Raw genomic sequence first — 27,983 nt, forward strand, 5'->3', positions numbered from 1 at the left:
CATCCCCAGGATCTCATGATGACTCACGAGACATTTTGAGGATGAATATAAACTTGTAGAAAGGATAAGAAAATAGCTTCCCGTAATCAAAGTTTTGAAAGTTTTGGTGTTTGACGTGTTTTTGGTCCATATGTTCATTGACTTTGGCACTTCATACCCTTCTAAATACAGAGTCTTCTATAAAATAGTTGATCGTAACAACAACATGTTCATTCTTGTGCTAATTTGCCCAATACTGGCTATACTTCTAAATAGCTTATTTATACATACACATACATACACACATAATCTCTTTGTTATTAGTTAAAAAGAAGTTCATTTTACTACCTGGGTAACATAATGAGACCCTGTCTCTGCAAAACATTAAAAAAAAAAAAAAAATAGCCAGCTACTCGGGAGGCTAAGGCAGGAGGATCACTTGAGCCCTGGAGGTTGAGGCTGCAGTGAGCTGTGATTGCACCACTGCACTCCAGCCTGCGCAACAGAATGAGACTCTGTCTCAAAAAAGATAAAATAGAATAAATAAATAAATAAAATAAAAATTTTTAAATAGTTTATTTTAAAGGTACCTTTTAATAATACAGTGTCTAATTTTATGCTGACAGAGGACCCTGCAGAGTGGTCTCACTTGCTCACAGAGAGCTCACACGGCCTCCTTACTTGACTGCCTGTAATATTTTGAAGTTAAAGAGATTACAGTGCAAGAAGGCAGGGTAAGAAAGATAGGAAAATATCAGGTGTGGAGAGGCAGACATGTTCCATAGGAAATTTTAGAGAAAGTCTGGAATTGTTCATCTTTTCTTCATTCATCTTTGATGACATTGGGCATGTAAATCACTTGGCAAAATCAGCTTTTCGAAAATCTGGCATGTAATGGTTTCATAAAAGCCTTGGGTGGCTTCTAGGAAAATATAAGGAGTTGAAAGTTTCTTGTAAATTTTCATTTTAATATTTAATCAGGACAAAGAGCACAGTTTTAGAAATCCTGGGCTCTTACTCACAAGCTCTATGAAATTTTGATGGAGAGCATGTGAAGCCAGTGGTTTTGCCATAAAGTGATCATCCGTCTCCAGTGCTTCCTCTCCTGGTCTCTGAATGGTTCAGGACTGCTCTTGAGAGCTGCATATGTTCCCTGCATATCCAAAGGACGCTTCTGATAGACCGTGACGTGAGTCAGTCCCCTGAAGTTGTACAACCTAACATTCCTGATGAAAACACCGTTTCATTGCTCTTGCTACTGAAACCGAAAGGCTTCCTGGTATCCTTTACTCTCCTTTTGTCCCTCACTGTCCTTATTAAATCTATGGGGAGTGTCGATAGCAGTGCCTACATAATTCTTCCAGAATCTGGCCTCTGTTCACTTCCACTGCTGTTACCACTTTGGGGTGGTTCACGGCACGTTACCTGGAAAACTGTGATACCCTAACTAGTTTCTCTGGCTCCCGTGGTCCCTCTGCAGTCTTGATTTACCAGCAGCCAGTGTGATATTTTCCCAAAATAAAGGAATGTCCTTTCCTCTGCTCAAAACCTCCCAAATCTTTCTGTATCTTTTGGACTAAAATCCAGTGTCATTGTCATGCCTTGCAAGAAATACACGCTCCCTATGATCTGCCCCTGCTACCTCCCATCGCCTTTGACACTCTTGTTTGGTACTTCTGCTCCAGCTGTAGAGATAACCCTTTAACTCCTAAAATATACCAAAAGCAATTCAGTCAAGCCCTTTACATGTGCCAGTGCATCTACCCACAGTTGCTTCCCAAATATCCACATGACAGATTCTCTTACTTCGAGTTTCTGCTGAAAAATCGCCTTCTCAGAGAGAGCTTCTGTGACTCTCTTTTCTCCTAGAGACCCCCATTCCTCTCTATCTTTTTACTCTGTTTTAGTTTTCTCCTTGGTACTAACCACCTTCTAGTATGCTATAGGTTTTACGTTCGCTTGTTTTAATGCCTGTCCCTGTTGTCTAGAATGTAGGCTCTGTGAGAGAAGGGTCTTTGTATTCCTGTCTGCTGTAATTCCAGTGCCTACAAAAATATAGAAAATATATTCAATTAATATCTGATGAATGAGTGAATGGATTCTATCTTGTCAAACAGCATGGACAATGTGTATGCCTTTGGGGGAAAATAATTTATATGTAGTAGACGTCATTCTTAGGAATCTATTTTCTACTCGATAATCCTCAATTATATGAAGACTCAGAGTTATATGGTAGTAGTGGTTTGACAGATGCAGTAATCAGAAATCATTAACCCATGAGTATGTACATTTAAAAAACTGGCAACAAGTTAAAGCATAACTCTTGACCGCAAATGATGATTTCTACCTAACTTCTGCTCTCTTTACATATAGGTAGAGTATTTCACCCTTATCATTTGAGTTTGTACCGTTGTTAACAATTTACATGTTGAAGCTTGGAAAAGTCAAAATCATTTGAAAAAAATTTAAGTTGATAACTGGAAGAATCAAAGATGGTTTATAGTGATCTTCCTAGAGGGTTGGTCATGTCAGATAATTTTCGGTGATAGAAAACTGTACACCATGAAGCTATCCATTTTGGTTTTGGCTAAATTTTCCTCATGTTAAATGAATCTACATCTAGGTAATTTATATATATTGGGCTTAGTATTTGAAATGCACAGACAAAAGAATGAACTAAAGAGATATAGAAGAATGAAAAAAAAATGCTGCAGAAAATGAAACCTTTCTACTGGAACATCCCAATCTTTCAAGTTTAATTGTACCTAGAATTAGGTATTCATCTGAAATCTGGGCATGGTGATGTGTACCTGTAGTACTAGGGAGGCTGATGCAGGAGGATTGCTTAAGCCCAGGTGTTTGAGGCTGCAGTGAGCTATGATCATGCCACTGCACTCCAGCCTGGGCAACACAGTGAGACCCAATGTCTTAAAAATACACATTTATCTGATTCCCAGAAAATTAGGATCAGCAATACTACCTCATTTTATGGAGAAACACCCATATTCTATTCTATTGGCTATTTGATATTTAACAGAGAATGTACTGATTGATACTGCTGTGTAATAAACCACTCCAAAATATAGTGGCTTAAAACAACTCCATTTCTTATTTCTCACAAGATGCCTATGGATCAACTTGTTGGTTCTACTGTTATGGGCTGGACCCTGTTGATCTCAGCTGAGCTTCTGAATGTGTAAGCGGTTATCTGGTGGACTGGCTGGGAGCTGGCTAGGCAACAATAACTTCTGGTGCAAAAAAAAAAAAAAAAAATCCTTCATGTGTCTTGTATATATCTGCAGAAGACCAGCAGCATATATTTTCTTGGCTGTAGCAAGGGTTCAAGAAAGGAGGCAGTAAGCAGTTTTTTAAAGTTTTGTTTGTTTGTTTGTTTTTTGTTTTTTGCTTCAAGTTTGCTGCTGTCCTCTTTTGCCATATTATTGAGCCTGGAGTCTGAGTGGGAGAGGACCACAGAGGTACTGGGCAGAAGGAAACGTTTGATTGAGGCCATTACTACAATTGACCCACCACCAATAAAAAGCATGGTGGAGAGGGCTTGACACAGACACAAAACATAAAGGAAGTGGGTGAAAGGAAGGAAAGAGATGGAGAAAAAAATAAAAATGAAAGATGGCTGGGCAAGGGAAGGAGAGATGGGGAAGAGAGATAGAAAAGTTGGAATGCGGCCGGGTGCAGTGGCTCACACCTGTAATCCCAGCAATTTGGGAGGCCGAAGTGGGTGGATCACCTGAGGTCAGGAGTTCAAGACCATCCTGACCAATATGGAGAAACCACATCTCTATTAAAAATACAAAGTTAGCTGGGCATGGTGTCACATGCCTGTAATCTCAGCTACTCAGGAGGCTGAAGCAGGAGAATCGCTTGAACCCAGGAAGTGGTAAGCTGAGATTGCACCATGTCACTCCAGCCTGGGCAACAAGAGTGAAAGAAGAAAGAAAGAGAGAGAGAGAGAGAGAGAGAGAGAAAGCAAGGAGGGAGGGAGGGAGGGAGGGAGGGAGGGAGGGAAGGAGGGAAGGAAGGAAGGAAGGAAGGAAGGAAGGAAGGAAGGAAGGAAGGAAGGAAGGAAGGAAGGAAGGAAGGAAGGAAGGAAGGAAGGAAGGAAGGAAGGAAGGAAGGAAGGAAGGAAGGAAGGAAGGAGGGAAAGAAGAAAGGAAGGGAAGGTGGAATGCATAATATGAAGAGAGGAGAATGCTTCTGGGAGGGCTGCAGGAACCAAGACATGTGACTTAAAAAACAAGCTCTGAAATAAACATGTACTATGCATAATGATATAATAGGATTTTCCAACTGATAGCAGTATAAACTCAAGTACTGCTGTGGGTATGGGAAAAGAAGACATACAATAAATTACCACAGAATTATCTGGTAAAGCCTTTTGCAACTTGCAGAGGAAAACTGAACTCATAAATGTTGGAGAAGGGGGTCAAATGACAAATGACAGGAACAGTGGCATTTATATGATGGTAATAATAGATGCTTGCTTCTGTTAATAGATGCTGCTTAAAAATGAGATGATCATGTCTTATTAGGATACAAAAATATATAAGTGAATTGGAATTTTTCCCTATGCTTTTCCATCTTCTTGTATGCTTTAACTGTAAGTCTGTCTTAAATACAAATTACTTTCATATTAGAGTCCTCAACACGGGGTGTAAGACTGGGAAACAGTATGATGCTCAATAAGAAAGGGGATTTCACATATTGATACTGAATTTAGATTAGTAAATCAGTAAATAAAGTATATCAGCCGGACGCAGTAGCCCACAGCTGCAATCCAGCACTTTGGGAGGCAGAGGTGGGTGGATCACTTGAGGCCAGGAGTTCCAGACCAGCCTGACCAACATGGTGAAACCCCATCTCCACTAAAAATACAAAAAAAAAAAAAAAATCTAGCTGGGTGTGGTGACGCACGCCTGTAATCCCAGCTATTTGGGAGACTGAGGCATGAGAATAGCTTGAACCTGGGAGGCAGAGGTTACACTCCAGCCTGGGAGATGGAGTGAGACTGTCTCAAAAATAAAAAATAAAGTACATCAGACTGGGATATAAATCTTGATTTTGTTTTGCTTGTTTTGTGTGTTTCTGTTATCCAAATACAAAAGACTAATTTATATTAGTAAAGAATTGAGCATAGTGACGCAAATTGGTTAAGAATTGAGCATACTGACACAAAATTGGCAAACAATTTAACGTTGTTTAAGAGAGACCTGAAATAGTACATTAAGGGAAAATGTCATCTTCTATTTACTTGTTTCAAGGTAATTCCACAAATTCCAAGAGCAATGAACTTTTTTCTTAATTTGTCCATTTCAACAAAATAGCCCTTTTCACAGTTTCATGATGTCTTGGTCAAAAATAAGTCACAGAGTTTCTATTATATATTATATTATATTATATTATATTATATTATATTATATTATATTATATATTCTCTCCAACTTACTATATATTCTCTCCAACTTATCCCCTTCTTATTGTTATGCTGTTTATTGTGGCTTATACAGCAATATCTGATCTAACATATTATTTAATGAATTACCCACAGATGGCCCAAAATCTGCTTATTCTGCCTAAAGACGTTTTTGCTGCATTTACTCTTTTCTTTTACTGTCCCGTTTCTTTGTTTATTGAAGATGGTTTCATTACCATTTTTGTTTCTATAAAACTGATAATAAAGAGAGTAATCATATCTCCAATGAATCTTTTCTGAATCTGGAAAAATGGACCCCAAGAGTTCATGTCATTTATAACTCTCATATCATTTTTCATATATTCTCAATGTATTGTATTTTTTTAACTGTAAATATTAGAAATGTCTATCGTATTCAGGTCTTGGTTTCATTGAGATTCAAATACAAGAACTGTCACACTGAGATGACCATAAGAGCTTAGAAGTCTTTCACAGTAGTTTCAAACAAAACGGTGAAATGATTGCCAAATTTAATTAGATATTAATCAATGACGATATTGTCGAATGTATATTTAACAGTGCATTTATTTGTTTTTCTCTAGGTTTTATATCTATAAGACTGCTTATAAACAAAGATTTTCTAAAATTCTATAAAAACAAGTATACAATGAAGTTTTTGTTGGAAAACAAAGAGTAAGAGGAGAATCTCTGTTTCCAAAATTATAGCCAGCACTAAATGCATTCATGATGTGCCTATATGTGTGATAAGTTTGCAGCATCTAGCATCAATTATATTCTCTGATAATCTATTACTTTCAACATCAAGTAGCCATCTTTAGAACCAGGAACTATCTGTCTCTTCTATTCATTCAATAGCACTAAACCGATGTAATTTTTTGGTTTTGTATGTCCCTCTTTTCTAATACTTTGGGCTCCCTCTCTAGTCTTTTACCTCCTTCCCGTGGTTTTGTCCATGAAACAAGAGGATCCTACTACCTTTCTTCCCTATAAGAAATTCAGATCTAACATGTAGCAACCTGCCTTTTTTTTTTTTTTTCCAGATTCCTGTCTTGGTCACACAGATAAGTTCAACCAATCATCCAGTGAAAGTTGGACTGTCCGATGCATTTGTCGTTGTCCACAGGATCCAACAAATTCCCAGTACGTAGAAGAAGGGCAGTCACAATGAGTGAGCCTCCGTGGGGGTAAATTTAAAGGAGATTGATCTCAGGCAGATGTACTTGAAGAAAAAAATGGCTAATTAACTAGCCAATTGATGCTTGTTAATTCTGTGGTTTGGTTTATAACTCCTATTGGGTTATCTCTGTCACCCTTGAACTGACTCAGGTAAAAAAAAAAAATTAAATAGCCAAGCCAAGAATGTGTAATTTTGGGTTCTTTTTCTTGTTTCTTTTTCCTGTCTTCTGATTTAGGGTCTTACTCTGTCACCCAGGCTGGAGTGCGGTGGTGCAGTCACAACTCACTGCAGCCTTGACCTCACAAGTTCAAATGATCCTCCTGCCTCAGCATCTTGAGTAGCTGGGGCCACAGACATGTGCCACCATCCTCAGCTGTTTATTATTGTTGTTATTATTATTATTTGAAGAAATGAGATCTTGCTATGTTGCCCAGGTTGGTCTTGAACTCCCGAGCTCAAGTGGTCCTACTGCCTCAGCCTCCCAACGTGCTGAGATTACATATGTGAGCCACTGTGCCCAGCCAGATTATTTGTGATAGTTGGCTTGGCTAAGCAGATATAGCTCTTTTATTAATAAGAATGACATAAACAGTGACAGATTATTGGATTGATAGACATATGACTTTTATGTATGTTTATCTTAAGTTTCTGAGCAAAACCACAGCTTTGTGCTATCTTATATTTAATGTATTTGTGTAAAACTGTTTGGGAGTCTAAAGGAAGATGCAAGAAAAAGTACAAATTAAATTTTTTTAAAAGTACAAAGTAAATAAAAATCTGGATGGAGCTATACTTACCATCAGAGAAAATATATATTTTCTTTAAATTATTGTTGCCTATCTAGTCTAGTTTACATTTTATGGAATAAAAAGGCATGTGTTACTTTGGATAACTGTTTGTTATAGCAGAAACTAAAATGCTAACTGAATTAGCCATTCTGACCCTATAAATAGGCATCTGTTGAAAGCTTCTGGGTTTTGAATCTCCTTCACTCCAAGAACAGTCTTGAGAGATGCTTTGGTGTGGTAGTAAGCGAAGTTGGGGTGGGAGTGTTTGTGTCCTACGTGTTCTTATTTAAGGAAAGGGGAGATAATAAAATATATCTCAAGATGAGATCATTTTTTCTCTTTTGTTCAAAGTTCTTTTTCTTCTTTTATTTGATTACAGTGGTAGATAATTTATCACATGCTCATGTTCTTTGGTTGTGACTTGAGGTAATTGTAGTTAATGATGCCAGCTCTCAAATATAGACAGCAACTGGAGTGGCAGCTATACTTTTTAAAACAACGGATCAGCAGAAACATTATAGGGGTTATCTTACCACTGTGAGATATCTTAGAACTGAATGCTTATCTTACAACTAAATGGCATTGATACATGGTGGTTCTGCTTGGTGAAGAACATGGAGTTTCTCCTTGTTAGCTGAGAATTTGTGGGAGGCAATATTCAAGGGAATTATTAAATCAAAGCAGGTTTTCCAGAAACTAAATTGTTCTGTGAACAAAGCAAGGATACATGAGTGTGTGTAGGCAACATAAAGGCATCCTGACAGAGCTCTTAAATAAGAGGCCGAGCCCTGGGACAGCTAAAGTTGGTTTCTGTCTGAGGACGGCCGTTCTCACATTCTTTCTTTCGGAGTTGTTAAATCAAGCATGGTTTGAGTCAATTATTGCACAAGTAAAAAGAAACACTAGTTTTAGTTTATTTGTTGGTTCTTTTTTTTTTTTTTTATTGCCGAAAAGAAATTATTTGCAGCTTACTCAGCAGGGCTTTTAGTCCATATTGTTGTTCTGATATATTATTGCTTAAAAAAAAACACCAACCAAAATACCAAAAATTTTTCTTACAAATGTATTTTAATATGCAAGTATTATGTTGGTATATTCCCAATGTTAAAATTGTACTTAGATATCAGGGCCCTAAAGTGTAATTTTGCATCCCTTGTTAGGCTGTCAAAGGATAACTATTATGTATTGGCGGAAAATATTTTCAAATACAAATCTCATTTAATAAATTGGCAAAATTTGTATGAATTTTCAGACCAGATTATGTCTAAAGTTTGGGACTCGGCAGTTATCCAAAAGAACTTAATTCAAACTTAAGAGTTCAGAGAAAAATGTCCCTCAGACAATTTGCATACTGAAAAGCAGTCACATTTTCTGTTAACCTTACTGTTCCATGCTGAGAAAATTAGCCAGGAAGGAATGAAAGATTTGGGTCTCTAGTTCTGCCATTGTTGCTGTTAGATGGGACCATATTTATGCAAGAAAATTGGAATCAATATGTTCTACTTAAAAATCATTTGGGAACAAAAAACTTTATCTCCTTGAAAGTCTCTCCCACATTTGTAAAGTATAACTGTGTCTGTTACATGAGCTTCTGTATAACGAGAGATATATAGTTGCATTGTATTCTCAGCTAACAAAAAGCGCATCTTTATGCCAGAGATTAGGATAACTCAAGATTAGCACAACGCAGGTTATACAAGTACAGTTCTTTTGTGAGAAATAAGTTGATTCCTACAGACCTATGTTACATATTCAGCAATCAGAGTTTAGACCGATATAAGTCCTTTTCAAAATTCAGTTCCCTTATTTAGCAACACTCACTATTAGGAATTGTCTTTGTAGGGAATTTAAATACTTTGCCTCTGTTAACATTGTTCCCCCCACCAAGTAGATTTAGGGAACAACTGATTATTACCCGAGTAGTGAGTAGTTTCATTTCTTCTGCATTGCAAGGTGTGTTACATAGAACCCTGTTCTCATAAGATCAATTTTCTATTCTGTTAATCATTTTGGTTACACAGGTTATATTACCTAAACCTCTGGCTTCATGTAGCCATGGGAACATGGGAATGTGAGCTAAAGCCTGGAAAAGAGTATTTCCCAGTAGATCATCATTACTATACCATTCTTATCAGATTTGGTGAAGGTTTGGTAAAGCATTCAAAATGCTGTAAAGCAATTTTAATTTATTTATTATTAAAATTTCTCCCCATTCATTCTTTCTCACAACAACAAAACACTTGCTTTTCAGTTTTTAAAGACCCCCAAATAGTAAATAATTTCAACGTAAATTTCAAGTGTAATTAATTAAAGCAGCTTTATTTTCTTTCATAAAAGACCAGGTGATCTGATAGTTTCAATATCAAAGGGAATTCAGGCATTGTTAGTAAATTGATAAATCCCTCTGAGTTTACAAGAGAAATACCTTTGCCCCCTCAAAATGAGAGGGAAAGGTCTGTGGTAAAACTAAGGCTTATATTTAAAAAGGTGGAAATTAAAAGTAAAGAAAGTATAAGAAATATTGTCATTTGATTATTGGTCATGAAACGTTAAACTTCTATTTAATTTCTGTAACGTTCTTTCTATATAAAATGAGCATCTCAGTACCTAAAATGCCATGTATACACAGCATGCATTACCTAGCAGAGAGTATATAGTATACTTGTACTTAAAGTTACTGTTTTTTCCATCATCATTATCACCTTTAAAAACAGCGATACTAACTTAGATGTCACTGCCAAGTCCGGGTGCCCATCAGAGTGGAACCACGGGAGATTCCCACTGAGAAACACAGTGACAGTGTCTCTCTGGAACTTCAGTGCTTTCTGACTGTGTGGTTGTGTGTTGCTTTCTGTCTCTTCATAAGACTTGAGTCTGCCTGTCTGTCCATCTGTATGTCTCTAAATCACTGTTTTTCATAAAATGTATTTGTAAAACTTTAGAAACAGAAAGAACCATAGAGATCAGCTAATTCAATATCCACAGGTACAGCTATGAAAAACAGGTCTAAGTACAGGACTGACTTTGGTTGTTCCTTTCAGAAATACGAATGTAAAAATATACTTATTATGATTAGAAGCATAGCACATTATAATTCTGAGTAATTTGTAAATTGACAGGAACCCCAAGGAGGAAAATTTAAATTACCTAGAAATCTGCTACAGAGAAATTGCAATAAATGTTTTCACGTATCTGTATCCAACTATTTATTTGTAATATACACATATATGAACATACACACACATTAAGAAAATTGGCATTATGCTGTAAATACTTCTGCCCCCTGTTTTCACCTTCATATATAAAACATATTTTACACTGTTAAATATCTGTCCAAAATGTCATTAATAGCTATAACAAATTTCTTTGTTTCATAATTTATGTAACCTGTCACTAAAGAGGTTGGTTACATAGTTTGCATCTCATATTATCAGTAAAAAGGTGCTAAATATCCTTGTTTTTACATTTTTGCATGTATCTGATTCTGAAAAAGTGAATTTGTAGATGTTGAATGTTAATATTGTTTTGAATGTATTTTGACACATTGCTTCCATCAAGGTTGAACCAGTTTACTACCCATCGTTATGTTAGAAATATCCCATTTCCCAAAGTGCTTTCTAATATTCATTCTTAACTCTGCAAATTTGATAAGCACAAAATAGTATTTCATTGTTGCTCTAATTGTCTTTCAATTACCAGAAAGTTTTAACACTGTCATATATTCCTATGTCATTTGTAATTTCCACAAGTTCTTGGTAAATAGCTCTATTAAGTAATTCTTTCTCAGCCTCAGCTTATGTCCTTCCACATCCTTACACAACATGCAGAGGTCTTCCTGAATACACGCGCAATTCTCACTAGTGCCACTTGCACTAGTTTGTTTCTCTCTCCTCCAATGTAACACTTTGAATTTCAATCATAATCTCTGGGGTGCTGACTTACCCATTGGGCCTCACTGTTTCTCTACCTTCCGAGCTTAATGAGTCTAATCTTCCCAGCAAGAAACTCGAAAAATCCACTCATGCCATGTGGTTCTTTAATCTGGAAAAGATAAGGCCATGCCATTTAAGTGAAGAGAAAGTTACATTAACACACAAATGCAGGGCCTTGTACCAATCCGGAAAGCAGCTGATCTCACTTAAAATGCTTCTACTCCAAGTTATGACAGTGACTATGTCTGAATCCCTTAGAATATTCCTTTATTTTTCTCACTCACAGTATATTATTTGGTACTTTCTTAAGGTCAAGCCTCTTTGTATCAGTATCTGCTGTTTTAAACGTATTGACATTGTTTGTGCTACAATGCACCTTTGCTTTGCTGTTTATTATTCATAGCTCCATAAGAAACATTAAACATTTTCAGAAATAAAACTGACAACTAGTAGAGCAAATATATTTTAAAAATACTACAAAGAGGGTCATTGAATTCTTTGAGGAACAATTGTAGGTATACACTTTGCTGTATGTGGTCTTTTGATAAGCTTAGAGACCAGGCACCACTTTTTTTCTTTTTCTAGACGGAGTCTAACTCTTTGGCCCAGGCTGGAGTGCAGTGGCTAGATCTTGGCTCACTGCAACCTCCGCCTCCTAGGTTCAAGCGCTTCTCCTGCCTCAGTCTCCCAAGTAGCTGGGATTACAGGTGCATCCACCACGCCCAGCTAATTTTTGTATTTTTAGTAGAGACAGGGTTTCACTATGTTGGCCAGGATGATCTTGAACTCCAGACCTCAAGTGATCCACCTGCTTCAGCCTCCCGTAGTGCTGGAATTACTGGTGTGAGCCACCATGCCTGACCCAGGCAGCAATTTTTTAATATTACTTTTAGACAGTGAATAAAATAACCTTAACAAACAAAAACACAGCTTTGCCCATGAAATATACAAACTATCTTAAGCTTTAATTAAAAATAATAATAATAGCGTAGACCAGTACGCTATTCAGAACTTCCTGTGCTAATGGAAATGCTGTGAACCTGAATCATATCACGTGATCTCACTAGTCACATGTGGCTACTACGAACTTGCAGTATGACTAGTGAGCCTCAGCAATTGAATTTTTAATTGAATTTAATTCATTAATTTTATGTTAAATAGCCATATATGCCTAGTGGCTATCATGTTGGATAGGGTAACCATAGACCATATCCACATATTTACATAAAATATTAAATGCCAAGTATAATACTTATAGAAACATTGTTTTTATTTTTTCTTTGCTTAGGATAAAGGCCTTAGAATATTAGTTATGATTAAATAATAAATTTTCAAATATAAGTGTATTTATTAAATAACAACATTTCAAACATAATCATTATAACTGATTTTTCCCATAGAAAACAATTTGCAATTTTGATTCAGTGGTAGGACACATTCACTATAATTATGTAGCAGCCATAATGAAAATATGTGGTCAAAACTTATAAAAAATATAAATAATCTTGAAAAAACTTGAACTTTTTTATTTTATAATATTTTCTAAAACCCAGTTCAAGCCCTTTCAGAGGAACTGGGCCTCATTTGTTATTTTCAGAGTTGTAGTCTTCTCATTCACTTAAAAACAGATCAATCGACAGATCTCCAGAAACAATTTGTTATTTTCAGAGTTGTAGTCCTTGCTCCATTCATATGTATTGTGTCTCCAGTAAATTGTGTCATCTTACCTTTGCTCACCTCAAAATGGAAAACCCTTCAAAATTATTCATTTTTCAGAAGATAAAATTGCTTCTGTGTATAGCACAATTTCATTAGGTGCTTATATTCTCAAGTTTGCGCTAGCTCACCAAAGGCTCAACAAAAACAGAAATAAATGGAAATCATGATGTTTTCTCATAAAATAACTACTCATGAAGCACTTCCAAGATAGAGAGCATTGCATAAAATGATATTTTATTAGTTTAATGCATACATTTCTAATGTAAGCTAGTTGACTGACCCTGACTTGATTTTTAAAGACAAGCAAAATTCTAAAAATTTTCTGGACATAGAAATCACTGATTAATCAATTTTTACATATATGAGAATTTTTCTAAAATTGTTATGAACAAGAAAGGCTTTCTTCAGGGACTTGTGGTTAAATTCTTTCTTTTATTTCATCTTCTTTATTTATTAACATATAATCCTATACAATACTCTTAGAGAAAGTAAATTTTTAACAATTTAGAACTGTGTCTAGCTGGGAGCAGTGGCTTGTGCATGTAATCCCAGCATTTTGGTTGGCCAAGGTGGGAGGATCACTTGAGCCGGCCAGTTCCAGACCAGCCTGGAAGGAAGACATTGGAGACTGGGAAGGGTGAGAGCAGGGAGAGGGTTTGGGGATGAGAAATTAGTTATTGGGTACAATGTACACTATTTGGGTGACAGGAGCGCCAAAAGCACAGACTTCACTACTACACAATATATCCATGTAACAAAACTGCACTTCTACCCCTTACATTTATACAAATTTTAAAAAAGAAAGAAAGAAAAGCTTCAGAAGCTGCCTCTAAGGCCTTCATTTTGGGATATTGTTTTCTGAGCCTCAACACACCCAATTCAATTTAATGAAGTCACAGTCTCCTTTGTGAAAAGAAAAAGGAAAAAAAAAAAAAGAGAGAGAGAGAGATGTAATGACTTGGCAAATACATATCATGCCTTCTTCCTGTAAGTCTCAGGAGCAGGGAGGCATGTCCCCCCTGCAAAAACACCAGGTTCAGGACAAGCGGCCCTCAGCAATGGAACCATGGTATTGTCACAGGCCCGCAGCCCACCTGCCACACTGGCCCACTGTGACACTGCATGGACCATTTACTGTCCCACTGCTGGTTCTGGTTCTCTTTTTGTTCCTTAATCATTTGTTTCTTTTACTGATGCATAATACTTTATATATGGGGACATGTGAGTGTTTATTACCTGCATAGACTATGTAATGATCGGGTCAAGGTATTCGAGGTATCCATCACCTTGAGTATTTATCAGTTAATGTCTTAGGAACATGTCAAGTCCAGAACAAAGTAATTCTCAAAGGAAGGCAGGAAATGCGGCTGGTTTAAGCCATTAGTAAAGTATACGTGAGAGAAAAAGAAATTTGAAGGTTGTTTTAGGCCATATTTTTTATTTCCTTTATGCTTACTCAAGTAACTTAGGAACTCTGGCCATTTAAGTTCTACCAGTGTCCTGAAACTTTGCCAGCAATGAGGGAATGTTGACAGGACAATCTAAAAGGCTTAAATTAGCATTTCATGCTCAACTAAGGTTTATGTTTTATTGAATGCCTAATGACATTATTATTTCAGAGAATTAGAACTACAGAGAGAAATTTTTAAAATGATTCTGGCAAATGCATTTTTTATTTGCAGCTACTTTATTTAACAACTCCAACTAGCTAATTCTGCTAATGCATTGCACTTTTCTGAGGGAAGCTTGTAGCCACTATAATAGTGTCAATTGTATCTCAAGAGTCTCTTTTTTCCTGAGTCTTCATGCTGGAAATGAATCTTGTGGTTATACGATACAGGCTATTTCCATTAAAGAGTATTCAATAAACGGTGTTTGTGCTGGACTGGATTTGAACCAGAAAAGAAATAAGATATAACCATATGGAGCCAGTCATTAAGCATTGGCAACACATAAATAGGGAAATGTTAGCAAATCATTCATTTGACAATTCAGGCAAAATATTGTAATACTTACACAATATAAGAGTAAGGCAAGTTAGGCGATTTCTCATATAGTCTCTGTGTGAATGTTAAGCTTTCAAGGCAGGAAAATGAACTAGATCATGGCTAATCATGCCTCAAGGTACTCATTAGTCTGTGTTCACTTCAGCTAGAGTGGATATTGATCAAAGAAGATTCTTGGTGTTTCCATATGATCACATTGTCTCTCCTGCTGGTATTGATCAGGGTTTCTAAAACATGCAATATTTGCACTTTGCTACACATCACCGTAAGATTTCGATCACATTTTCTCTATGTTAATTTACTCAAATTAATTTTTCTTAACTTTTAAAAGGCACTGATGGGTGAGTATTGATCTATTGAAGTTGAATCACCATCACTAAGACTGAACGTTTAATTCAACTTTATTTTGGCTTATTCTTGGAGAAGACCCATGAGTAAAATATATTTTTGGAATCATATGAAAGCTTCTAGCATTGGCAGGGGTAACCAGAATTCTAAGTACTTGTTTCTGACAGAAGTATCTCTGAAATACTACATAAATGAGCATTTGGAAGTCGTTGTTAATTGGCAGGTCATCGAACAAAAGTAATTCTCATTAATTTGGGTTTTGTTCAATTCATCTCCTCACAATATGTAGAGGTCTCTGAGCAGGTAATAGAACTAGCATAGCAAAAGAAGGTCACACTTTCTCTTTACTCCATATGCACGATCAATAACTCTCAGCAGCTTCTCAATCATTATTAGTAGTTGAGAATTTCAAAGTGTAACATGAAATAAAAGGAATACTAGTATTTTAAGCACCAAGTAATATGACAGATTCTGTGCAAACTTTAGTGTGAAGACTCAAGAACCCCCATCCTAGTGATCTTATGGAAAGGCCACATTATTTATATATTTATAAGAACTTGATGCTTTAGCAAAATACATGAGAAAGCAATACATAGGAATGAATTCTATTTAGACACAGACAGAAGATGAGCCATCTTTTTGTTTTAAAAGCTAAAAAGAAAAAAAAAGATGTGATTTATATACTTTGTGAAACTTTACTATGTACTGTGAAACCAGTATTTCCTCTGTTTTTTTTTTTTTTGTGAAGTCTACTTTTTGAAGAATGTATATGCATCTTTCAGTTACACCAAAATTTCACTGGATTAGAGTTCTTAACAGTGTTTTTCAATCTGATACTCCTGAGATATTTTCAGCCAGTGACCCAGAGCCACATCGAGTCACAAAAGGGTTTGCTTCGACCCTTTCCCCACCCCTTCTGCAATACAATTTCATGGTGAATAATTAGAAGTGGATAAAAAGATATGAGTAGAGAAAAGGAGAGATACTTGTAGAAGTAAACATTTGACAGCCTCTGCAAATTCTCAGATGAGTAGGTATCTTCCTTTTCTGAACACTTCTACTAAAAGGTAACTCACTATCGTCTGGGCCACCACATTCCCTGCTCTATATTTTAGAGGAGGTCATCGTTGGGTCTAATGATTTCAATATAAATTTAACTTCCTCTAAGTGAAAAATGGAGAAGAATTACTAGAAGTTTGATTCCAGGATTGTAGTGTGATTTCAGTAGGTTTGGATCTATCGAGATAAGATTATTTAATGCAGCATATAACTTGTATGATCTGAGGTTGTTATATTAAAGTTAGACAAAAATTGTATCTAATATGTAATGAGCATTTACAATGCGAAAGGGACTGTCTAGCAATATTCCTATCTCATTTTAATCCTCAAAGCAATGCAGGAATATAGGTGCTATTATCCCTATTTCATAGATGAGGAAACTGAGGCACAGAAAAGCTAGCAAAGGAGCCCAAGGTAACACAGATTCCTCACAGCAAAACTGGGGTTTGAACCCAGACAGAATGTTCCAAAGCACATATTATTAACCACTATGACATTACTTCCCCAAATTGGATACTGTGATATTTTAAAAATAACTTATGGACAGGCTTAGTGGCTCACACCTGTAATCTGAACACTTTGGAAGACCAAAGTAGGAGGATTGTTTGAGCCCAGGAGTGGGCTCAGCCTGGGCAACATAGCAAGACCTTGTTTCTACCAAAAACAGTTTTAACAAATTAGCTAGGCATGGGGGTGCATGCCTGTAATCCCATCACTTTGGGAGGCCGAAGCAGGAGGATCACTTGAGTCCAGGAGTTGAAGACCAGCCTGGGCAACATAACCAGACGCCATTTTTACAAAAAATAAGAACAAAATTAAGTGGGTATGGTGGCAAATGCCTGTAGTCCCAGCTACTTGGGAGACTAAGGTGGGAGAATCGTTTGAGCCCAGGATGTTCAGGTTGCATTGAGCCGTGATTACACCACTGACTGGGCAACAGAGGGTGACCCTGTCTCAAAAATAAAAATAAAAACAGTTTATAGCCTTACTAATTACTGATAGATGTGCTGTTATTCCAGAAATGCATTCTTATCACTACAGGCATTTCAGGAGTGGAATAAAATGTTGACAACGTTATTTTTCCACTTACATTGACCAAACCCGGGCGAGCACATTAGTATAAGGCTTAAAAGGGGATTTTAAGTATATTTGAATGTTTTGTTCTGGTTTGATGTTAAAATATGTTTGCTTATATTTATTAGATTTTAAATGGTTAGAGTTCTTGTCAAAGTCTCCATCTGTCTTCTTCCTCAGGGACATTGATGGATTTGCTAATGATTTATAAACTACATTGTGCAATATAAATGCTAATTAACCTTCTTGAGATATGATACTGTGTATTTAATATGTAGCAATCTTTATTTTTAAAGTGATTTAAGTTCCTTTTTTCCCTCCAGCTTTATGGAGATATAATTGACAAATAAAAATCATATGTATTTAAGATATACAGGGTGATGATTTGATATATTTATACATGCTGAAATGTTCCCCACAATCAAGCTAATTAACACATTCATCACTCACATAGTTATTGTGTGTGTGTGTGTGTGTGTGTGTGTGTGGTGAGAAGACTTAAAAATCTATTTTTATTGAATTTCATGTACAATGCAATATTATTAACTATGATCACCATGAAATATAAGAACGATTTAACTTATGTTTTACTTTTATTGAAGAAGTTTATTCTAAACTTTTAAAGAAATCACATTGTTATTCTCCATTAACTTTATTTAGATTGTGAAACACTTTTACCCATTTCTCAATACTTCAGCTTTAGTATGGAAAAAATGGTATCATTTTACCTTCTTGATTTCATGAGTCAACATCTTTGAAAATATGTAAATCTATCCAAAAAATATTTAGTATAGTCTGAATGACAATGAGTTGAAGCCTTAATAAGCAAGTGAGAAATCTGAGACCCTAATCAACACTTCCGACTTCGTTGATAAAAAGACTGCTGGTTACTTGGCATATGATTTTTATGTATTTTATAATCAGTCTTCTCACAGGATGAGGCTTAATTTTAAAACCACATTGGACCATTTGTATATAATTCTATATCCATTATTAAAATGCTGTTGTTTGGTAAGCAGGGAAATGTTAAAAGTTGATTTTTTTTCCCATTTTTTTTTCTAGATGTTCGAAGAAGAACAATTTATGAATACCACCGAGTAGAGCTACAAATGTCAAAAATTACCAACATTTCAGCTGTGGAGATGACCCCATTACCTAGTAAGTGAATATGTAAACCTAGGTGGAAAACAGGATTTGCAAACTTGATGGTCTGATCTGTTCAATGGTTATAATAATCGTATTAAATAATTACCATTGTAATTGTGTTTGGCATGCATGGGCATTTTGATCCTGAGGATTGCGGGACAGTGATTTTTATTTTAGTTGAGTAATCTCTTTCCCCCCATGTTGCCTGTTAGTCTTTGTGAATCTGAATCCGTTCTTTCCTGTTTCCTAGCATGTCTCCAGTTTAACAGATGTGGCCCCTGTGTATCTTCTCAGATTGGCTTCAACTGCAGTTGGTGTAGTAAACTTCAAAGGTAAAAATATAATAATAAGAATAATAATAAAATTTAAAAAGATATTTTAAAAGATTAGAAATTTAAAAAAAACAACTTATGGACAGGCACAGTGGCTCACACCTGTAATCCCAGCACTTTGAGAGACCAAAGTAGGAGGATTGCTTGAGCCCAGGAGTTCAAGGTCAGCCTGGGCAACATAGTAAGACCCTGTTTCTACCAAAAAAGTTTTAACATATTAACTGGGCTTGGGGGGGTGCATGCCTGTAGTCTCAGCACTTTGGGAGGCCAAAGCAGGAGGATCACTTGAGCCTAGGAGTTGAAGATCAGCCTTGGCAATATAGCCAGACCCCATTTTTACAAAAAATTTTTAAAATCCCATTGAATTTGAAGTGGATGTCAACGGTGTAGCATATGTATGCATTAGCACTATTGTATGTATAAAATATGTAGATATCATGATCAAAATGAAAACAAAACTCATAAGTGGGGATTTTACTATTTTCCTTTGAGAGCTCAAAATGACTAAGAGCCTTTATATTTAATAAGGTCATTATCTGACATGTATTTATAATTCTCTGTGGGACTTAAAATACAGGATGATTATAACACAGTTGACGAGCCTATAAACCTACAGAAGCATGTTATGAGATATATTTTCATAGCAAGGGTAGTTTATAATAATCACATTAACATTCTTAGTAAATTCCTATGTAGCATCTCAAAGGTTATTAGTCGAGATTGGAGATATAATCTAATACAAATATAGAACATGTGGTTTTGACGTCACATTGTAATTAGCTAACTCTGAAACTTAAGCTACATAATTTACTGGTGTCAGAGGTTTACTGATTTTGACAAGTGGCAAAGATGGTTTTCCAGTTACTAGAGCTTTTCAGAGACTGAATAATCATTTGTTGGAAATACAGGATGAAGACTTGTAAATTTGTTTTGTTATTTACTCAACCATTTTGTGCATCAGTGATGTTCCGGGTACTGGGAACACAGCAGTAAACAATATTGACACGGTCCCTGTCCCCCGTGAAGTTTACAGTCCGCCTTTCTCGCCTTCAGAGTCTATGAAAATTGTTTCCCCAGGCAGAAAACTGAATATTCATGCTGTTAATCCGTGTATGTTATACCCGAGCTTTCGGTTGTATGAGCGACGTCTGTCTTACCATCTTCTTGCTATAGCATTTGCTGTAACGATAAAGACATGCTCCAGGAATACTTTAAAACTTATTGAAGAATGCAAAAATAAAATGCCAATATTTCGATCACAAGCTTTGGGAAACATTTTTAACTCACTAACTTTAGAGCAACTACTGCAGTATTATGGCTAGAACAATATTATTTATGATAACTTCTGTTTTGTTTTCAATTTAACGGGGCATTCTAGTAATTTCCTTTGTGAAATGAATTCCAAATAATAAAAAAGCAAGCAGGCAGTTTGCATGTTTAAAAGGAGATTTTTAAGTTAGTTATATATCTAAAGTAGGAGGAACTGCTATAAAAGCAAGGGTTTATGGTTATTTATATTGATATTTTACTAAGTTTTCCATAAAGATTATATGCATATCAGAAGTTATTCAAAATCTGTTTAGATACCGACATAAGGGAATCTAAAGAGATGGCATTTTAATATGTATATTTAAGGAAATCTGATCTCAGAATTGGAAAATGTCCAAAGGAATTATATAGGAGGCACTGGTTTGAGCTGCATACCTACTTCAGATCCATTTCAGTGATCACCTCGTCCAAGTCTGCGTGAGGTGCCTATCAGCTGTTTTTCTGCATCCTGGGCAAACCGCCATCATTAGCATTTTGTGTAAGGCCTGCTAATGCTTGTTCATTTGTCTGTCTTCTTTGCTAGGCTCTAAGTTTATTAAAGGCAGAGACCATATCCAATTTGTCCTTATATCTCCGGAGCCTAAGAACATACCTGGGACAGCAGGAAAAAAAAAAAAAAAGGATGAACAAATGAATAATGATTAGCTTCCAAACGAAGGAATCATACTAAAATTTGTCTAGCACAAACGTTTCCCAAGATGAGGGACTTTCAATGCTAAAACCAGGAAAGTCCAGGAAAAAAAACAAAGGCCATTTGACCACCCTAACCAGAAGACAATTAGGAGAATTTTTGACTTAAATCGTGTTATGGTAAATGGAGGTTTTGAAGGTTCATCTAGAAACCTGCTTACCACTGATCATTTCATCTTTTAATATAATTTTTGATGAAATATATGTTTAGACTTCCAAACAAGCAATTTTGACAATCAAAACATATCTGCGAGTTGGAATCTGCCTCTACTGTTAATACTTTCAGTTTCTTGAGAGATGTCTCTGCCAGACATTAAGCCAAGGAATTTTCAAATATCACACAACATTTTCACAGCGGAGGAAACTGAAATTTTTAGGAGCTCCGCTACGTGTACAGGGTCTCATAGCTCTTAAGTGATAAGTTTGGAATCAAACCTCCATCTTTGTGATGCCCAGCTTTTGGTCTTGTTTTTTCAACACCTGTTCTGTGTCACACCTGCCAAGTTGCAGGTGCATCAAGCAAGATAATTTTCACTGCTTTCTGAAAACTTGTAGACATATTACTGAAAAATAAATCTGTCCTAATTGATGCCACGAGAAAGTATCATCGCTTTGAAACTGGCATAAGAAGAATGTAGAGGATAATCGAGAAAAGTCTAAGACTTTTGCATATTATTGAAAGCATAGTTTCTTTAAGATTACTGGGGAAAAGAGAGTTGGTGAGGCATATGAATGAGAAAGAAATTCATCAAAGAACACTACTCAAAAAAACTACAAGTTTTCTGAATGTTACTGTTTGGTGTTTTATTGAATACCGAACTTATTTAAAATCTTGGATTTATTTTTAATTCTTCAGCAACCCTGTTATATACATATCAAAACCTGTTTAATCGGTTTAACTATGCCTCATTGCACTGTTATTCAACTTAATTTCCCCACTGCATTTTTTAAATTTCTCCTCAGACCTGTAAGCTTCAAAACTTTGCTTTGCTGCCCAGAAGCATTTCCCCAGACTTTACAGCTTTTACGAACAAATTCAACAAAACAAGAGAAGTCTTAACCTAAGCAGCACAAAAATTGCCCCTCTGGCTTTTTTCTCCCATCGCCCTTACTTTCTTCTTTGTGCTTACTTATCCCTGAATGATAATCAGTTGGTGGTAATTACTGAACTCTCAAGTAGGGCTTGCTCTAAAAAGATAATTTTAATTGGTTTGTTGATTTCATTTAATTCCCATTTTTCAGGGAGCAAAAACTAAGGCAAAATGTTTGCAATGGCTTTCCCAAGCTCTAAGATAATTTGAGTTATAGAAACATAAAGAGATCCATGGTCTCAAGTGCTTACTTAAATTACTTGGTCCATTTCTTTGGACTAAGAGTGGTTTTGTTTCCTCATTGCAAACTGAGAATACCTAATCAATCACTTTTAACTGCACCTTATAGCTTCACTCATTCCACAAAATTTGTGAGTGCCTCTGTTCAAGTCACTCACCAAGATTGTGCGTTCAGTAGTGAAAAAAGACAGACAAAAATCACTTCCCAAGGAGAGCTTTCATTTTGGTATAGGGAGACAGAGTTCAAGCAAATAGATATACAGAAAATAGAGTTAATAGTGATGAGTGTTACGGTAAGAGAAACAGGAAAATGTAAGGGGATAATATAGCAAATTGGTAACAATAGCAGGAGTTTACTTTTTGATATCGCCTTTAAGTAACCTTGCTCTTTTAAACACAGCATGGTTTGATTAGTTTTTAAATGAAAATACATTTTTTGCACTTACAGTATTCATTCATTTATTTACTTAACAATGTATAGAATGCATAACACATGTCAGGCATTCATCTAAACACTAAGGTAGTTAGAGCAATAATCAAGTATTAATCAAAACCATAGCTCTCATGGAGCTTGGAGTTTAGCTTAGTAAGCCAGGAAATTAAGAATTAATAATTAGGCAGACAAAGTCAGATAGTGATGGGTTGTCTGCTGGATTTGAAAGAGCCAAATTGCTCTTGGCTGGGTGGCCAGGAAAGGCTTTTTGGAGGGGGTAATAAGTAAACAAAGATCTGAATGATGGGTAGGCAGCTACAGCAAGGTGAAAGCAAAGAGACTTGAAATGCCATTTGAATGGCCCATGCAGTGGCCCTATGGTGGGTCCAAGTTTGACCTGATGAGGAAAGGAAATAAACCTGGTGCATTGGGAGGATTCCAAGCTGGTTTTGGAGTGAGAGGGACATCAGATAAACTCAGAAAGCTACCCAAGTGCTGGGACACAGATGGCTCTGTAAGCTAGGGAGAGTTTTATCCTCAGAATCATGGAAAGCATTTAGACTGTATCACTTACGCAAAGGGACGTGATTTTACCATATTTAAAAATGGAACTTTGGCTGCTTCTTGGAGAACAGAGCTTTTGTTGAATTGTTTATTTGTTTGTTTGGGGAGTGGTCCAGAATGAAAAGGAAGAGGCTAGTAGTGAGCTTGTGCAATAGTGCACAGGAGGTAATAATAGTAACTTGGACGAGCGTGATGGTTCTGAGGATCAGGAGAGATCAATTGATGCAAGGTGTTTGGGAAGGAAACAGATTATGTGTGTGTGTTTGTGTGTGTGTGTGTGTGTGTGTCTTAATCAAGTTTATTGAAGTATAATTTACATACAATAAAATATGCACATTTTAAATGTATGAGGCAGCTTTAAAAAGTATAAATTCCCGTGTAATCATCACCGCCTCAAAATACAGATTTCCTTCATGTTCCTTTACAGCAAATTCCTCCTCACCGCCACTACCTTATGTAGCAACCACTGATCTTATTCCTATCATCATACATTTATTCTGTCCAATCTACACCTATATATAAAGGGAATCACACGGTATTTACAATTCTGAATTTAGCTTTCTTTCACTCAATGTAACGTTTTTTCAGTTAATCTATACTATATTGTTCAAATATCAGAAATTTGATCCTTTCAATTGCTGAGTGAGTGAATACACAACAATTTATTTACTATTTGCCTGTAGATGAAGATTTGGGTTGTTTTTAGAGGCTGTTATGAGTGATGAATAAACCCACTATGAATATTTATGTACAACTATTTTTACAGACAGATGTTTCCATCTCTCTGGGTTGGGTGGTAAATATATAACTTTATAAGGAACTATCAAATTGGTTTTCTATATGGCTATTTTAGATTTCTTTTTTAAAAAATTTTACTTTAAGCTCTAAGATACATGCGCAGAAAGTGCAGGTTTGTCGCATAGGTATACATGTGCCATGGTGGTTTGCTGCACCTATCAACCTGTCATCCAGGTTTTAAGCCCTGCATGCATTAGGTATTTGTCCTAATGCTCTCCCTCTCCTCGTCCCATACTCCCTGACAGGCCGTGATGTGTGATGTTTGCCTCCCTGTGTCTGTGTGATCTCATTGTTCAACTCCCCTTATGAGTGAGAACATGTGGTGTTTGGTTTTCTGAAACAGATTATTTACTAACAAATTAGAAGTGAAGTAGAAGGGAAGAAGAAGAATCAAGGATATTTCTTAGATTTTTGTTTCAGCAACTGGTGGATGTTGGCACTCTTTTGAGATGGGTAAGACAGCACAAGAAAAAAGACTAGGATGAAGAGAAATGAAGAGTTTGCTTTGGGACAAGATAAGTCTGAGATGCCTGTCAGACTTCAAGTGGAAATGTTGAGTAGACAGGGGATATGTAAGCCAGGAATTCCAAGAAAGACTAGAGGTTCAGATTGGAGAGTCATTATCATATAGATAGTGTTTAAATTTGTGGGACTGAATGAAATCAGCTATGGAGAGAGTATAAATTGAAAGCAGCTTAAGAGGTTTCAGAAACTAACTTTGTGGCATGGCATCATAAGGTATGATGCTAATTTTTCATTACATAGAATTGTTTTAAGTACATTTACATACATGTATGTTTGGATAGACATAGAAAACCTTTGAAAAGATATGTGAGAAACAATATTTGTCACTCGGGAAACAAATGAACAGGGAGAGACAAGAGACTGTTACTGTTTATTACAGACTTTTTGTACGATTTGAATTTTTGCCACCTGAATTGGGAGACAGAAGGAGGAACCAGCAAAGGAGAAATAAGGAAATATTAGCTCTTTTAAGGAGTAGAAATGCACTCTTACTCATTTTAGCATCTTCCACAATACCCAACACAGTGTCTGGGCAAATACAGATCTTTTACACGTATGGTTGGACTGAATTATGCAGATAATTAAGGCCAAGAATTTCTACTTTCCTGAGAATTCTAATTGCCCATTTTGGCTATTACTATCCACTGGGTTTTGTCAGTGTTGACCAAATTGCTATAGAGAAACTAAGCTTGTATACGGCATGAGATGTCAGTAATCACAGTGAGGCATGTTGAACACTTAACCTCTTGGTGTTAGTCTTTTGGTGCCTCACTTTAAAACAAAATTTTCCACCTTGTATTTTCTTAGATCCAGTCAAAGTTATAAGCTTGCTCCTGGTAAAAACATATAAATAAAAGTATTCCATGATTCCATCCATTAAAAGAATAAACAGAATAAGCCCCTCCTTATTAATGGTAAAGACATGTATTTATATAATAGTAGTATCACATCATTATTTGTGAAAAAATATGAGATGGTGGAAAAAAGATGTTTCCTAACAACTTTTCTACATTTTTCAGCTTTGTTATTCTACTGCATCTCCCTGAGTGTACTCTGGAACTGCTGTTATTTTCCATTGAATGAACTTAATTCCTTTGCACTAATGAAAAGAGAAACAAAAAGAATCACCTATATTTCATAAATTAATTGATTTAAAAGTAGGTGCCAGTGTTATACTTGTTTTATATATATAAAACTTAATATATGAAAATTATATGTAATATATAAATTATATATAAAATTATATATGAACTACATATAGTTTTACATAATGAAATCTAAAAAAATCATGTATATTATATTTCAAAAATTTTGAAGATTTATCAAGTCAGAAATGTTGGCTAATTGGTTAATAATATGAAAAGGTATTATCAATTAAAATTAATTAAGGGTAAAATAATTCCTTCTTACTTAGCGGCAGCTAATTTTTGCAGATAAAATGTACTCATATCTTATGTTCATTTAGCTTACAGAAATTAAACTAAGTTTGGAGACAGACAGAGAGAGACAGAAAACAAATTTAAGTAGTAGTTGAACCTATCTAACCTTTCCCGAATCACTAGTCTTTTTCTTCTGAATGAAAGTAACAGAGAGACATGAATATGCCTTTCTCCTTTGGTTTTGTCTCTATGTGCCCCTTTAAGTGGGAATATTTGCAGCAGTAAGTGTGACTTTAGTGCTTAAAAAAAGCTGTGGGTATGTCCTCTGCAGGGATATGGATGAAGCTGGAAGCAATAATTCTCAGCAAACTAACCTAGGAACAGAAAACCAAACACCGCATGTTCTCACTTATAAGTGGGAGTTGAACAATGAGAACACATGGACACAGGGAGGGGAACATCACACACTGGGGCCTGTCGGGGGGTGGGAGGCAAGGGGAGGGAGAGCATTAGGACAAATACCTAATGCATGCGGGGCTTAAAACCTAGATGGTGGGTTGATAGGTACAGCAAACCACCACGGCACATGTATACCTATGTAACAAACGTGCACATTCTGTACATGTATCCCAGAACTTAAAGAAAGAAATAAAACAACAACAAAAGAAAAAAAAAGAAAAAAAGAAAAAACCTTGGGTATTTTCCGTACTGTGAGGTTTTAAAAGTAAGCCAACAACTTTATGTAGGGTCAACCCAAGGCCTCACAGTCCATTCTGACATTGCCGGAAAAACTGGGTGTATTAAGAGACAATGTGTCAGGCTCCTGAGGAATGTCATACCAAGGGAATTCCAAGCATATTTTGACTCTATCTGAGTTCTGCCTACTTATTCACCACAGTGCCTAGCCCTCCAACAAGGGGCAGCTTCCATGCTCATCCTTCGGGGGCATATAAAGCATTCTTTTGGACTAATTTAGCTATAAGAATTTTAAGATTGAAAGGAGAGAATCAGGACACCACAATTGTTGAATGACAAGCCAGATATTCTTGGAATAAATGGCCAAGAGTAAAAATTGTAAATTAAAATAAATCAGTAGTTAGAGTCAGTATAATTGTTCCTGTTCAAAGGTACCGTGTGTATCCTAGAGACAAAGCATTGCTTATAACCCTTTTGCCATTATGATCTAAGTTCATATTTGAAGCTACTTTTAGACTATACATTTACATGATGGTTTCATATAAGGAAATTAACTCGCTTTAGTGATTAGTTGTGAAATTCATACCTGATAATCAAATAGAAAGCTATGTAGGAAATCTAAGAGCCCTGTTCCAAAATTAGTTACAACTTTAGGCTTATTTTCATGGATTGGGATAGGATAAAGTTTTGCTTGCCAAAGCACCTAATTTCAGATAGACATTTAGAACTCACCAAGCATTAAGAGTTTTACAAACTTTTGTTGATCCAGGTTCCAATATGCTGACTTCCTTGTAAGTTGATGCCACTTCTTTTTGCATATCAGAATTACTGATTAGTAATATTCTGATAGTTAAAATGTTATAATTTTCACCATATAAGTTGAATGCCAGGTTTAAAATTAAAAATATGAATCTATTTATAATTTGGACAAAATCCATTTTTGTCTTGCTAAAAAAAGTCCTTGCTGAAATATCAGATTCAACAAATTTATTTAATTGAAAAATATTAATTGGAATACTTTATTGTCACACTACCTGGTCATTATAGACAGAAGGAGAGAGAATTGCTGTCATTTCTAATGGAAGGCATCAAAGAAAAATTAAACTTTAATTGTTTGCAGTTAGCAGCAGTGCATAAATTGCTCATAAGTCTGAAACTGATGACCACACTAGAGTAGGTCTGGACTAGATGAGATTCTTTCTCTATAGTGTATTCTTTTTCTCTTT

The 27,983-nt window shown here is 35.9% G+C and overlaps 2 protein-coding genes across 2 annotated transcripts in view; both read left to right on the forward strand.

Moving 5' to 3' along the window:
• Positions 1 to 27,983, forward strand: part of PLXDC2 (plexin domain containing 2) — a 468,121-nt gene that overhangs the window by 342,260 nt on the left and 97,878 nt on the right. Inside the window, exons 8-10 of the mRNA XM_050804055.1 lie at positions 6,472 to 6,571; positions 18,597 to 18,692; positions 18,931 to 19,012. Of these exons, the coding sequence (XP_050660012.1) occupies positions 6,472 to 6,571; positions 18,597 to 18,692; positions 18,931 to 19,012 (278 nt within the window). The remainder of the gene's footprint in view (positions 1 to 6,471; positions 6,572 to 18,596; positions 18,693 to 18,930; positions 19,013 to 27,983) is intronic.
• LOC126962727 (60S ribosomal protein L12-like) overlaps positions 1 to 27,983 on the forward strand; it is a 990,727-nt gene that overhangs the window by 50,433 nt on the left and 912,311 nt on the right. The gene's annotated exons all lie outside the window — the stretch shown is intronic.

Source organism: Macaca thibetana, chromosome 9 (assembly GCF_024542745.1).
Source record: "Macaca thibetana thibetana isolate TM-01 chromosome 9, ASM2454274v1, whole genome shotgun sequence".
NCBI lineage: Eukaryota > Metazoa > Chordata > Mammalia > Primates > Cercopithecidae > Macaca > Macaca thibetana.